The sequence below is a fragment of the Hyperolius riggenbachi genome, chromosome 3 (genome assembly GCF_040937935.1).
Source record: "Hyperolius riggenbachi isolate aHypRig1 chromosome 3, aHypRig1.pri, whole genome shotgun sequence".
Lineage (NCBI taxonomy): Eukaryota > Metazoa > Chordata > Amphibia > Anura > Hyperoliidae > Hyperolius > Hyperolius riggenbachi.
The window spans coordinates 386,026,184-386,041,195 of record NC_090648.1 but is presented as its reverse complement, the minus strand read 5'-3'; the positions used below and the strand labels follow the sequence as shown (position 1 = coordinate 386,041,195).

The 15,012-nt window shown below is 43.9% G+C and overlaps 1 protein-coding gene across 3 annotated transcripts in view; it reads right to left on the bottom strand.

Annotated features, from left to right (window-relative positions):
- Positions 1 to 15,012, bottom strand: part of LCP2 (lymphocyte cytosolic protein 2) — a 537,761-nt gene that overhangs the window by 157,326 nt on the left and 365,423 nt on the right. For all 3 annotated transcript variants that reach the window (XM_068277396.1, XM_068277395.1, XM_068277394.1), the window contains exon 10: positions 3,470 to 3,556. In XM_068277396.1, coding sequence (XP_068133497.1) covers positions 3,470 to 3,556 — 87 coding nt within the window. The remainder of the gene's footprint in view (positions 1 to 3,469; positions 3,557 to 15,012) is intronic.

Below are 15,012 nucleotides of genomic sequence, written 5' to 3'. Positions count from 1 at the left end.
CCTAAGGGTCTAAACTTTTTAAATATCAATGTAAAGATGAAATATTTCTATATTTTTTTTTATTTTAAACTTGTAAATAGTGATAGATGCAAAATGGAAAAATGCACCTTTATTTCCAAATAAAATATTGTCGCCATACATTGTGATAGGGACATAATTTTAACGGTGTAATAACCGGGACATATGGGCAAATACAATACGTGAGTTTTAATTATGGAGGCATGTATTATTTTAAAACTATAATGGCTGAAAACTGAGAAATAATGAATTTTTCCATTTTTTTCTTATTCTTCCTGTTTAAATGCATTTACAGTAAAGTGGCTCTTAGCAAAATGTACCCCCCAAAGAAAGCCTAATTGGTGGTGGAAAAAACAAGATATAGATCAGTGCATTGTGATAAGTAGTGATAAAGTTATAGGCTAATGAATGGGAGGTGAACATTTCTCACGTGAAAACGACGGAACCTGAATGGGTTAAAGACTGAACTTTTTTAATATGTATGTCAAGAGGGTATATTACCGCTATTTTTTTAAATTATGAGCTTGTACAAAAGCAAGAAAAAGTATGTGAACCCCTTGGAATTATATGGATTTCTGCACAAATTGGTCATAAAATGTGATCTGATCTTCATCTACAGTAAGTCACAACAATAGACAATCACAGTCTGCTTAAACTTATACCAATATCTCACTACCGAAAGGGTTGCACAGGTAATTAATGTCTGTCACACGTTGCCCAACCAGGCTTGACCATTATGTACACAAATAAAGTTAGTTAAAACTTTTCCCTGTTTGGCAGTATTTGTCTGATTCAAATTTACTGTCCCCAGGGATTTGCAAGGGAGTTTTATTGTCAGAGACACCCCTCAGATTAATTTATACTGTAAAATATGCTAGTAATTTGTCAGCTGGGTGAGTGATCCTGCAGGGGTCTTTGCTGATCCCCCCCAGATAACTGTATCATGGGGTGTAGCTATCCCACATGATCCTCACTGACAATGTGTAATACATATGTCTGAAATTCAACAGCAATCTGTTGGTGTATGATCAACAAACTCACGGTGTATTAGAGTTGCTTGTTAAATACAGCCAACCTCATTTGTTAGATACACCACATATATATAATCCCCATAGGGGACATAAATGCCTTCATAGAAGGTAGCTGGGTGAAGCTATAATCACCATTGGGGTGTAAGAGCGGTGCAACAAACAAATGCCCAGAAGTGTGACATATGGGCAAATACAATACGTGAGTTTTAATTATGGAGGCATGTATTATTTTAAAACTATAATGGCTGAAAACTGAGAAATAATGAATTTTTCCATTTTTTTCTTATTCTTCCTGTTTAAATGCATTTACAGTAAAGTGGCTCTTAGCAAAATGTACCCCCCAAAGAAAGCCTAATTGGTGGCGGAAAAAACAAGATATAGATCAGTGCATTGTGATAAGTAGTGATAAAGTTATAGGCTAATGAATGGGAGGTGAACATTTCTCACGTGAAAACGACGGAACCTGAATGGGTTAAAGACTGAACTTTTTTAATATGTATGTCAAGAGGGTATATTACCGCTATTTTTTTAAATTATGAGCTTGTACAAAAGCAAGAAAAAGTATGTGAACCCCTTGGAATTATATGGATTTCTGCACAAATTGGTCATAAAATGTGATCTGATCTTCATCTACAGTAAGTCACAACAATAGACAATCACAGTCTGCTTAAACTTATACCACACAAATAATTAAATGTGTCCATGTTTTTATTGAACACACCATGTAAACATTCACAGTGCAGGTGGAAAAAGTATGTGAATCCTTGGATGTAATAACTGGTTGAACCTCCTTTGGCAGCAATAACTTCAACCAAACGTTTCCAGTAGTTGCAGATCAGACATGCACAACAGTCAGGAGTAATTCTTGACCATTCCTCTTTACAGAACTGGTGTAAATCGATTTCTTGAGGTCATGCCACAGCATCTTAATCTGGTGGAGGTCAGGATTGAGCCACTCCAGAAGGCATATTTTCTTCTGTTTAAGCCATTCTGGTTTTAATTTACTTCTATGCTGTGGGTCGTTGTCCTGTTGCAACATCCATCTTCTGATGAGCTTTAGCTGGTGGACAGATGGCCACCTGAAAAATGTAACTGAAAAGTACCACCCAAAGAAAGCCTAATTGGTAGTAACGATTATTTAAGTGTGAAGTACTGATAACGTTATTGGCAGGTGAATAGACATATCAATGAAAGTTGAAAATTGCTCTAGTTTTTAAGGGGAAAAACCCTTGGAGGTAAAGTGGTTAAACTACAATTATTATTCTTACTGGGCTTGCTGAACATTTACCCCCCGAAAGGGCATTGGCATAACAGTAATCATGAGAAGGAAAGTAGGCCAACTGTTCACCAAACAGCCCCAAGATGGGTAAAGGTAACAATGTGCAAAAATAAAAACTGCTGTCATTTGCTTTAAGCAGTTTTTATTTGCTAGGAAGCAGATTTGTGCTGGCTTTTAGTAATAGGTAGTATGCATGCATTGTGTGCATTTTATGTTTTCTCATTTTACTTGAAATACAATCCCATTATTAATGCTACAAAGTATTGTACTACATGATACATATTGAAAGATTTTACAAAAAGCAATGGTGAAACATAAAACAAATGCATACTAATTTTGGCATTTAAAAACTTGAGTTACTAGAATGCAAATTGCAATTAAAATACAAATTTTGAATGAAAATAAAATATTGGCTTACCTCAAAATACATATTTAACCACCCTGGCGTTCTATTAACATCGCCAGGGTGGCAGGGCAGCACTATTTTTTGCTTTTTCTTTTAAATCATGTAGCTAGCCTAGCGCTAGCGACGTGATTCCCCCCTCCCTGCGGCATCCCTCCCTACACTTCGATCACCGCCGGCGCATTAGCCCGTCCGGAAATCCCGTTCTGAACGGGATTTCCAGGAGGGCTTCCCCCGTCGCCATGGCGACGATCGTGATGTACGTCGTGACGTCATCCGGAGTCCCGATCCACCCCGCAGCACTGCCTGGCACTGATAGGCCAGGCTGCACACGGGGTATGCGGGGGGGCTCCTTTCGCGTCGGGTAGCGGCGGATCGGCGGCGATCGAATCTCCAACGCAGCTAGCAAAGTGCTAGTTGGGTGATTTTAAAAAAAATTAGGAAAATCGGCCCAGCGGGGCCTGAGCGGCGCCCTCCGGCTGAGCTCGTCCATACCGCTAAGGAGGTTAAACTGCTTATATTTCAAAGTCCACTAAAGAAATGCTCAGCTAAATGTTAAATGCAGCAAGGCAGTGAGTCACATTTAAAATGTTTGAACTATATGCATCTACTAATTAGGTATTGGTTTATAACTATCCTTCCCTAATCCCTTTTAACACTTTTCTTCTTAAAAGAAAGAGTAAATGCCACAGCTAAGTAGCTACACAAACACAATATCAATATAGGTGCTTTACTAACCTGAAACAGAATTAGGTTTTTCTGTATTTGTTTGGGAAGGCAGTCCCATTGTTGGCTTTTTTGTTCTGTCAACACTTGGTGCCAATGCTAAAATAAAACCGATTAAAATAAAAAGTATAAAATACAATGTATAAAATACAGAGAATGTATTCATTTTTATGCACTGAGTCACATTGAAATACTTTTGGTATTAGTAATGATTTATATTAATACATGGTTGATATTCCTTAATTAGCTTTAGACCCACTTAAAATATTTAGTATATCATATATACTGTATATCACATTCTGACCAGGTTCCTGGTGCCTGAAAGTTGGAAGTTTGGAGGGCACGTTGGAGCCTCCAATATATCATCTATATTATTGTTATTCTCATATATCTGATACTGTAGATGTGCACCACTACTACTATTAGATACCACACTAATCCTCCCTCTAGGCCATGTATATCTAGTATTGTGGCAGTTATTTTAAGGGCTTTAATATGGTAAAGCACTTATGTACAGAATTTCATCCATTGCATTTCTCAGAGATTTGGTCTAGTCTATATTGGCACAACAGCATCACACAGATGCAGTGCTGGGCGTAATGGAAAAAGCTACGCTTACGGATCATTACGCGTAATTTTACGCTATTACGCATTACGGAATTACGCTTACGGCATAGACATTCAATTTCGGTACATGTCTGTAATTACGCATAGCCCTTACGCAATTACGCGTAAGAATACTGTAATTCCGGTTGTTACAATTTAGTCTTACGCGTAAAATCCTATTAGCAATTAATGCGTAAGGTCATGCTGCCAAGCGGAAAAGTTGACGCATGGATCAACGTTAGGTAGCCGCCGACTTTAAGGGTTAATAGCAAAGCCCCCTTAAGTGCTAAGAGCCTCAAATTTGGAGAAAATATTAAGGAGATCAGAAGGAATAAGAGGAAAAAAATTTTTTCAAAAAGACCTTATAGTTTTTGAGAAAATCGATGTTAAAGTTTCAAAGGAAAAATATATACATTTAAAAACCCGCCGACTTTAACGGTTAATAGCAAAGCCTGCTTAAAATTTAGGAACACCAAATTCACAGGGTATATTAAGGGGATCAGTGGGAATAAGAGGAAATTTTTTTTTTTCAAAAAGACCTTATAGTTTTTGAGAAAATCGATTTTTAAGTTTCAAGGGCAAAAATGTCTTTTAAATGCGGAAAATGTCAGTTTTTTTTGCACAGGTAACAATAGTGTTTTATTTTCATAGATTCCCCCAAGTGGGAAGAGTTTTACTTACTTCGTTCTGAGTGTGGGAAATATTAAAAAAAAACGACGTGGGGTCCCCCCTCCCAGACCTCTTTAACCCCTTGTCCCCCATGCAGACTGGGATAGCCAGAATGCGGAGCACCGGCCGCGTGGGGCTCCGCACTCTGACTATACCAGCCCACATGGTCCATGGATTGGGGGGTCTCGGAAGGGGAGGGGCAGCCAAGCTTTCCCCTCCCCCTCCGAGCCCTTGTCCAATCCAAGGACAAGGGGCTCTTCTCCACCTCCGATGGGCGGTGGAGGTGGAGGCCGCGATTTCCTGGGGGGGGGGGGGTTCATGGTGGCATCTGGGAGCCCCCTTTAAAAAGGGGTCCCCCAGATGCCCACCCCCCCTCCCAGGAGAAATGAGTATAGAGGTACTTGTACCCCTTACCCATTTCCTTTAAGAGTTAAAAGTAAATAAACACACAAACACATAGAAAAAGTATTTTAATTGAACAAAAAACATAACCACGAAAAAAGTCCTTTAATATTCTTAATTAACCATTAATACTTACCTGTCCCTTTAAAAGCCAGTTCCCACGCAATATCCTCGGAAATATACTAATCAGTTACAATGTAACAAAGTTGTTACAATGTAACAACTTTGTTACTTTGTAACACCACCGCACCCGACGTCACTCGCCGCTCACCCGCCGGCCGCCGCATACACGCTAAGTCCCCGCCGGCTCTCGCCGTCCACTCCGCCCACACCTGTCACCCATATACATGCTGGCACCCATGGGTGCCAGCATGTATATAGGTGACATGTGGGAGAGGCGGGGAGGGCAGCGGAGCCGGCGGGGACTTAGCGTCCTTCACCCGACAGAGCTCTGAGCTATAAATCTCAGAGCTCTCGAAAGCATCTTTGTATTTGGGCTCCAAGGAGCCCCATTGGTCCTTAGCAGACCAATGGGGTTCCTTCAAATCAGAAGGAACCTCATTGGTCTGCTAAGGACCAATGGGGCTCCTTGGAGCCCAAATACAAAGATGCTTTCGAGAGCTCTGAGCTATATAGCTCAGAGCTCTGTCGGGTCCGTGCAGCGCAGACGGGTATGCAGCGGCGGCGGCGAGTGACGTCGGGTGCGGTGGTGTTACAAAGTAACAAAGTTGTTACATTGTAACAACTTTGTTACATTGTAACTGATTAGTATATTTCCGAGGATATTGCGTGGGAACTGGCTTTTAAAGGGACAGGTAAGTATTAATGGTTAATTAAGAATATTAAAGGACTTTTTTCGTGGTTATGTTTTTTGTTCAATTAAAATACTTTTTCTATGTGTTTGTTTATTTACTTTTAACTCTTAAAGGAAATGGGTAAGGGGTACAAGTACCTCTATACTCATTTCTCCTGGGAGGGGGGGTGGGCATCTGGGGGACCCCTTTTTAAAGGGGACTCCCAGATGCCACCATGAACCCCCCCCCCCCCCAGGATATCGCGGCCTCCACCTCCACCGCCCATCGGAGGTGGAGAAGAGCCCCTTGTCCTTGGATTGGACAAGGGCTCGGAGGGGGAGGGGAAAGCTTGGCTGCCCCTCCCCTTCCGAGACCCCCCAATCCATGGACCATGCGGGCTGGTATAGTCAGGGTGCGGAGCCCCACGCGGCCGGTGCTCCGCATTCTGGCTATCCCAGTCTGCATGGGGGACAAGGGGTTAAAGAGGTCTGGGAGGGGGGACCCCACGTCGTTTTTTTTAATATTTCCCACACTCAGAACGAAGTAAGTAAAACTCTTCCCACTTGGGGGAATCTATGAAAATAAAACACTATTGTTACCTGTGCAAATAAACCTGACATTTTCCGCATTTAAAAGACATTTTTGCCCTTGAAACTTAAAAATCAATTTTCTCAAAAACTATAAGGTCTTTTTGAAAAAAAAAATGTTTTCCTCTTATTCCCACTGATCCCCTTAATATACCCTGTGAATTTGGTGTTCCTACATTTTAAGCAGGCTTTGCTATTAACCGTTAAATTCGGCGGGTTTTTAAATGTATATATTTTTCCTTTGAAACTTTAACATCGATTTTCTCAAAAACTATAAGGTCTTTTTGAAAAAAAATGTTTTCCTCTTATTCCTTCTGATCTCCTTAATATATTCTCCAAATTTGAGGCTCTTAGGACTTAAGGGAGCTTTGCTATTAACCCTTAAAGTCGACGGCTTTTTTATATTATACAGGAGCGTAATATTACGCGATTACGGCAGACTGTGTAATTTCAATGGGAGTTTACTGTCTTACGCGTAATTTGTTACGCGTAACAACGTAACCTACGGTCTACGCGTAATTAATTACGCGTAATACCGTAACCTTACACGTAACGCTTACGGTGCATTTGTAGTGAATTACAATGCGTAATTACGCTAATGCGTAATTTCGGCCCAGCACTGCACAGATGTCTGCACATGCATGCTGTGAATCTTCCTTACCATCACATCATGGGGGAAATGCTGCTTTTTTATGTGTGATGTGTGTGAGCAAGTTTTTTTTTTTTCTTTTGGGGGGGGGGGGGGCACTGCCTTATTATGTGTGTAGGCTTTTTTTAAAAATGTAATTCTATGAGAGCCATATGTTTCAAACTGGGACAGTGCGCATGTGCAGCAGAGGGCCCACATCACTGTTGCCATAGCAATGTGTATACTGGTGATCCGCCGGGCAGCGGAAGTGTCAGACACATCTTCAGCTTCTCTTAGGGTTTCATCAACATCAGCAATTTCCCCGAGAGCCAAACAGGAGAAATAACGACTAACAGCTAGCTGACTTGGGGGTTGATTCAATTTGTAGGACGAAGTCCCTGCACTTTGCACCAATAGGCTGCCTGTCAAGTGACTGGCAGCCTATTGGGCCAATCAAAGCGTGGCAATCTCGTCCTACAAAGTCACTGGACCTGACAGGGTCCAGAGTGGGACAATTGGAGCAGCTGTTCATTTTGGGGGGAGCGCAAGTAAGTTAGTAGTGCACGCTACAGCAGTAGCGTGCTTACTTTGAAAATTTTACTTGCGCTGCCACACTAAGCTGCGCTCCTTGAGCAGTGTAGCTTAGTGAATCAACCCCTAACTGTGAGCCAGATGTATTCATCAAAAGAGCCACATCTGGGTCCCGAGCCATAGGTTCCCTACACTTGTCTTAGGTGATATGTTCATACTGTACCTTGTCAATAAAATACCCTTTATACCACCAACAAGCAGCAAACTACTCATAGTAATTTTGATAGTACCTTTTACCTTACTTTTCGGTCATTTTTCAATTGCAAACTTGTGAAAAATTATTTTAAAGAGAAGATGAAAAATTATCTCCTAGGAGAAAACTCTAGAGAAAAAGTGAATTGTTTTCTCCTAGGTGGTATTTTCCCACCTTGTAATCAAAATGCTTTCTAAGCCACAAGCAAGCGAGAAAATACTAAAAATAATTTCGATAGTACTTTGTCATCTACGTTTTGTTACTTTTTCAATTGCATAGTGTCGAAAAGTTAAAATTATCTCCTAGGGGAAAAATTCAGGAGAAAAAGTAAAATGTACATGGGCCCAGGTGTCAAATACCCTAGGTATGCCACTGTATCATGTTACATTATATACAAAGGTTTGTTCAATGGTTGTGTTGTACACTTAAGGGATACAAGCTCTTTCTGAGGGATACAGGAAAAAACAAGAGGGACACTGGGAGCCCTTCATGGTGTAGTATATTAAGATGATTCCTTGCATATAGGTGAAAGATTGAGTAATATTCACAAACAAGAGATTCAAGACCAGCAACCACAGTGCAATCCCCAGAGAGAAAATCCTGTCCTCACTAACAAAAAAACAACCCCCACTGTATAAAGAGTGTCTCTGTGAAAGCTAAAACTAGAGAGGAGGAGATGCCCCAAAATTAAAGGGACCCTGAGCAGACATTAAAACAGGCAAATTAACTTACCCGGGGCTTCCTCCAGCCCCTTGTAGTTGATGAAGTCTCTCGGCGTCCTCCAGGTCCCTTTTTTCTTCCCCCAGCAGCTCTGTTAGAGCGGCGACTTCCACCAATGTCATGAGCCAGTGCAAACGTGTGCCCCTCCTCCCTGTATGCAGAATGCGTGCGCATGAGCGAGAGGGGTGCATGGAGAGGCCGCGCATGTACACTGGCCCACGACTTCAGCCGAAGTCGCCGCTCTAATGGAGCTGCTGAGGGCAGAACGGAGGGAGCTCGGAGGACACTCATGGACTTCATCAACTACGAGGGGCTGGAGGAAGCCCCAGGTAAGTTAATTTGCCTGTTTTAGTGTACTGCTCAGGGTCCCTTTAGCGGTAATAGCTAAATCAATAAAAAATAGAAATGAAAATTATGGTACTGTTGCTGTTTTTTTATGTTGGATTTTCTGTTAATTTATAGAATATATTTATATTATGTTTGGGTTTCACTAATTACGTTGTGGCTGGAAAAGACTCCAACTGCCCATAACGTTCCTAGTACGTTATTCGGCATTTTGTCCCTGGGAAAGCAGTGGGGAGGGGGGCTAATATCATTTCTCCCTCCCTCCACATGGGTCCCCCTCTCTGCCTCCCTGCAATGCTGGAACAGTTGTCGGTGTGTACTTACTCACCCAATCGCTCACTCCATGCCACATGTCTACTGTCGGCAGCAGTCTCCTCTTCTTCCTGTTTCCTGCATAACACGTGATTACATATGTGTCATACAGAGATTGGGCGGCCAGAGAGGTACCTGCTGCCGGAGGGGAGCGAGCAATTGGGTGAGTAATTACACACTGCACCGCTGCACTCCAGCTCTGCAAGGGGCCACAGAAGTGGGGCCTATGTGGAGGGTGGGAGGATGATGTTGGCCCCCCCACCTGCAATGGCACCTATATCTTCTACCTATACTGGGGGCACCTATACCTACTACCTATACTGGGGCACCTACTTATACTGGTTGCACCTATATCTGGCTTCTTGTACTGGCTGAACCTATACCTGGCTATCTATACTGGCTGCATCTATACCTGACTACATGTACTGGGGGTATGCATTCCTGGCTACCTATACTGGCTGCACTTATATCTGGCTATCTGTACTGGGGGCACATATTCCAGGACAGGAAAAGTGGGTACCAATACATATCTGGTATCATTTAATTTAGCAGAATCGGGGCTTTTAAAAACAGTAAAAAAAAAATGTGCTAGTAAATTAATTCTTCTTTGCAAACATATTTTAAGATATTTCACTCAACATTTTTGTTATATCTCCAGAAAAAGTACAACATTTTATTTCAGAGTTCAAGCCCAATTCATAACGAAAAAAAACAATATTTATTATGTCCTATTTCATGTAGGTAAAGTAAAGTAAGTAAACCTAATGAGTGCAAAATGTCTAAAAACTGCTTGGCAGTAGATTTTCGCATTTGGGACAAATTGGCTAGCAGGGAAAGGGTTAAAGAGACTCTGTAACAAAAAAAGTTCCCCTGGGGGGTACTCACCTCAGGAGGGGGAAGCCTCAGTGTCCCAATGAGACTTCCCCCTCCCCTGTAGCTGTAGGCAATCCAGCGCTGTCCCCCCCCCCCCCCCCCGAAATGACCCGCAATCTTGGCTCGACAAGCCGGACAAGGCTTGAAATATTTATCTTCCCTGTTTCCAGTGGGGGTGCTGTTGCGGGTCTCAGCATGGAGATAGGTGGAAATAGCCAATCCCTTTTGGGTCCTGCGCAGTAGAGTGGACCGACAGCGATCGGCTATTTCCACCTATCTTCCGAGCGGAGAGTCGATACTGAACCTGCGCTGGAGCTGGGAAGGTAAATATTTACATCCCTGCTGTTCGAAGGGGCACAGCAATACCGCCGTGCGACACAGGAGGATGGGGGAAGCCTCGATAGGATCCGGAGGCTTCCCTCACCCGAGGTGAGTACCCCCCATGGGAACTTTTTTAGTTACAGGTTTTCTTTAAAGAGAATCTGTATTGTTAAAATCGCACAAAAGTAAACATACCAGTGCGTTAGGGGACATCTCCTATTACCCTCTGTCACAATTTCACCGCTCCCCGCCGCATTAAAAGTGGTTAAAAACAGTTTTTAAAAGTTTGTTTATAAACAAACAAAATGACCACCAAAACAGGAAGTAGGTTGATGTACAGTATGTCCACACATAGAAAATACATCCATACACAAGCAGGCTGTATACAGCCTTCCTTTTGAATCTCAAGAGATCATTTGTGTGTTTTTTCCCCCCTGCTGCTATCACCCACTGAATAGTGACAGGCTGTTTCTTCCTGCAGAATGTAGACAGCTCTGCCTGTATGTAATTCCTCAGTATGTGAAAGCCCAGCCAGCTCAGAGGATGATTTATCCAGCTTGTAAAAGATAATAGAGCAGAGATAAGCTGCCCTAATTTAAATAACACACAGGCAGTGTGCATAGAAGGGCCTGGAGGGGGGAGATGCATCACAGAACCACAACACTGAAGAACTTGGCAGCCTTCCAGACACAGGGTGACAAGTCCGACAGGAGAAAGATAAGCTGATTTATTACAGAGATGGTGATAGTAGAAAGTGCTGCAGTAAGCCAGAGAACATTAGGATAGGTTTTGGAACTTGTAGAAATGTAGAAAACAGGATGAAATTTTTGTTACGGAGTCTCTTTAACCCTCCTGGCGGTTTGGCAAAATCCGCCAGGGGGCAGCAAATACGTTTTTTTTTTTTTTTTTTTTCATGTAGCGAGACGAGGTCTCGCTACATGATAGCCGCTGCTCAGCGGCATCCCCCCAGCCCCTCCGATCGCCGCCGGCGATCGGAGATTAGGAGATCTCCGATAGAGACCTAGAGTTCCAAGCAGAAGCTATAGTAATTTTAGTGAAAATAAATATGTAGTTAACTAGGGAATTTTGAGCATGGGATAGTTCAGTGTAAGGAAGGCTCAAGAGAGCATGAGCAGGGTGTCTAGGAACATGCACATGAAGTAAGGATGATATCCAGGTACATACCCTCACCCACAATCTCCTGGCTATACTACAGGACCACCAAATGTGACCATGGGTGCCCTGAGAGGGACAACCCCTGAAACAGTTAGGAGTATTAGACCTATTAAACTTAGCTAATCTGGATGGTACTAAGTACCAACGGAGAAGTACCTTATAGTTGATTTCTAATAGGTCGGCATTGATTGAGGTAGTAGGGATATTGTTCCAGATGGCTAGAAGATCCTCGTGTGGTTCTCAACATTTAATTGGTATGTACCCCTTTTGAAAGCCTGCGTGTAATGATCCGCTCAGCTGGATGCACTGGCAGACAGCTGTTTGACCATTCCTCTAGTCTGTGGGCTGCAGGTCTCTGCAAGAGAGACCTGTTTTTCCATTACAAGTTTCTGGTCTGTCCTGCTGCTGAGGAATTTGCATACACTCGTTATGCAAATCCCTTACCTGCCTCCTTTGATGACTGGCAGTATAAAGAGCTATGTTTCCCAGAGTCCTTTGCTGGTCATAAGAGTTAGTCCTGTGAAACACTCGCCTGGAGTGTCAGCCTTGCTCTTTGTTTGAAGATTAGCCTAGAGTAATTCCTGGAACTGCACTAGGCAGTTTCCCTAATGCTGTTAGGATTGCATATCTGTTTTGTTTGTCTGTTGCGATTGTCCTGTCCCAGCGGTGGTCGACAGGAAATCGTTCTGTGTGTCTGGGTGCTAACCGGAACAGTGGTTGTTACTGGTAGCCCCTTCTGATCTGTTTTCCTGGATCGCACTAGCCTCTTGCGCTAGTGTTGTGGATCCTTCTGGTCTGCTACTCTCTTGCTGTACTTGGATCGCACTAGCCTCTTGCGCTAGTGCTGTTAATCCTTCTGTTCTGTGTTCCTGGATCGCACTAGCCTCTTGCGCTAGTGCTGTGGATACTATCGCTCGCTTATTCCTGTTTTCGTGTATCTGTCTTGTCTGCTACGAACGCTTGCTGGAGGCTCGGTGAGGTAACCGTTAAGCAAGCGCTCGCGTCCTCTGTTTCATGTTTGTCTGTCAGTGGTTAGTTAGGCGTGCTTGTCTCGATTGTGCTTATCACACAGAGATCGCGCATAAACGCGTGCACTGTTGCGAATGAGTGCGGTGTTCGCGTTTGTTATTTTCCTTATCTTCTTATTGTATGATTTGCTGTGCCTTTGCTACTCTCGTGCTCTGCCTTGGTTGTAGCCTTGTGTCACCTCGGGCAACCGCCTCTCTCGCGATTGCGTTCCTACTTCTTATCTGCTGTTGTGTATGCACCGTCGCGGGTGGGCGACTAGTTTGGTGTACACACATACAATCTGTCCCTGTGCTCATTCTCTTCCGCAAGAGAATTGCCTTCTCGCTTTGTCTTCATGGTTGTGTGTTCATCGTCGCAGGGTGGCGACTAGTTTGGTGGACACACATACCCTCTGTCGCTTTGATCTCTCTCTTTCAGGGCTATCTTGCCCTGCGTTTCTTTCCTTCGTGCAATTCCTGTCTGGCGTGTGTGATAGGGCAGAGGAGTTGTTCCTCTGCACTCCACAGCGCCACCTGCCGACAGGAATTTCCCTCTACAGGTGCATTTAACCTTTTGCTGGGTTTCCTCAAATTACACGCTTGTGGAGGATTTCCGCAGTATCAGCTAGTGTTGGGCGAACAGTGTTCGCCACTGTTTGGGTTCTGCAGAACATCACCCTGTTCGGGTGATGTTCGAGTTCGGCCGAACACCTGACGGTGCTCGGCCAAACCGTTCGGCCACATGGCCGAACTAAGAGCGCATGGCCGAACGTTCCCCGAACGTTCGGCTAGCGCTGTGATTGGCCGAACGGGTCACGTGGTTCGGGCCCGAACGTGCTCTGATTGGCCGAACGGTCACGTGGTTCGGGTAAATAAATACCCGAACCACGTCATATCTCCGCCATTTCTCTGTGGGTTTAGCTTTGGGTAGGCAGGCAGGGTAGTTCGCTCTCCAGCCGCGCTAGCCAGGGTCCCCCCCAGTCATTGTGTGTCGCTGCTGGGAACAGTAGTACACCGCTCGCTCAGCCACACTATATATATAGCATTGTTTACTGCCACTGTGTACCTCGCTCAGCCACGCTATATATAGCATTGTGTTTTCTGACACTCTGTGTACACGGCTTAGCCTGGCTATATAGCATTGTGTGTACTGCCACTGTGCACCTCGCTCAGCCACGCTATATATAGCATTGTGTTTTCTGACACTCTGTGTACACGGCTTAGCCTGACTATATAGCATTGTGTGTACTGCCACTGTGCACCTCGCTCAGCCACGCTATATATAGCATTGTGTTTTCTGACACTCTGTGTACACGGCTTAGCCTGACTATATAGCATTGTGTGTACTGCCACTGTGCACCTCGCTCAGCCACGCTATATATAGCATTGTGTTTACTGCCACTCTGTGTACACCGCTCAGCCAGACTATATACCATTGTTTACTGACACTCTGTGTACACCGCTCAGCCAGACTATATACCATTGTTTACTGACACTCTGTGTACACGGCTCAGCCTGACTATATAGCATTGTGTGTACTGCCACTGTGCACCTCGCTCAGCCACGCTATATATAGCATTGTGTTTTCTGACACTCTGTGTACACGGCTTAGCCTGGCTATATAGCATTGTGTGTACTGCCACTGTGCACCTCGCTCAGCCACGCTATATATAGCATTGTGTTTTCTGACACTCTGTGTACACGGCTTAGCCTGACTATATAGCATTGTGTGTACTGCCACTGTGCACCTCGCTCAGCCACGCTATATATAGCATTGTGTTTACTGCCACTCTGTGTACACCGCTCAGCCAGACTATATACCATTGTTTACTGACACTCTGTGTACACCGCTCAGCCAGACTATATACCATTGTTTACTGACACTCTGTGTACACGGCTCAGCCTGACTATATAGCATTGTGTGTACTGCCACTGTGCACCTCGCTCAGCCACGCTATATATAGCATTGTGTTTTCTGACACTCTGTGTACACGGCTTAGCCTGGCTATATAGCATTGTGTGTACTGCCACTGTGCACCTCGCTCAGCCACGCTATATATAGCATTGTGTTTTCTGACACTCTGTGTACACGGCTTAGCCTGACTATATAGCATTGTGTGTACTGCCACTGTGCACCTCGCTCAGCCACGCTATATATAGCATTGTGTTTTCTGACACTCTGTGTACACGGCTTAGCCTGACTATATAGCATTGTGTGTACTGCCACTGTGCACCTCGCTCAGCCACGCTATATATAGCATTGTGTTTACTGCCACTCTGTGTACACCGCTCAGCCAGACTATATACCATTGTTTACTGACACTCTGTGTA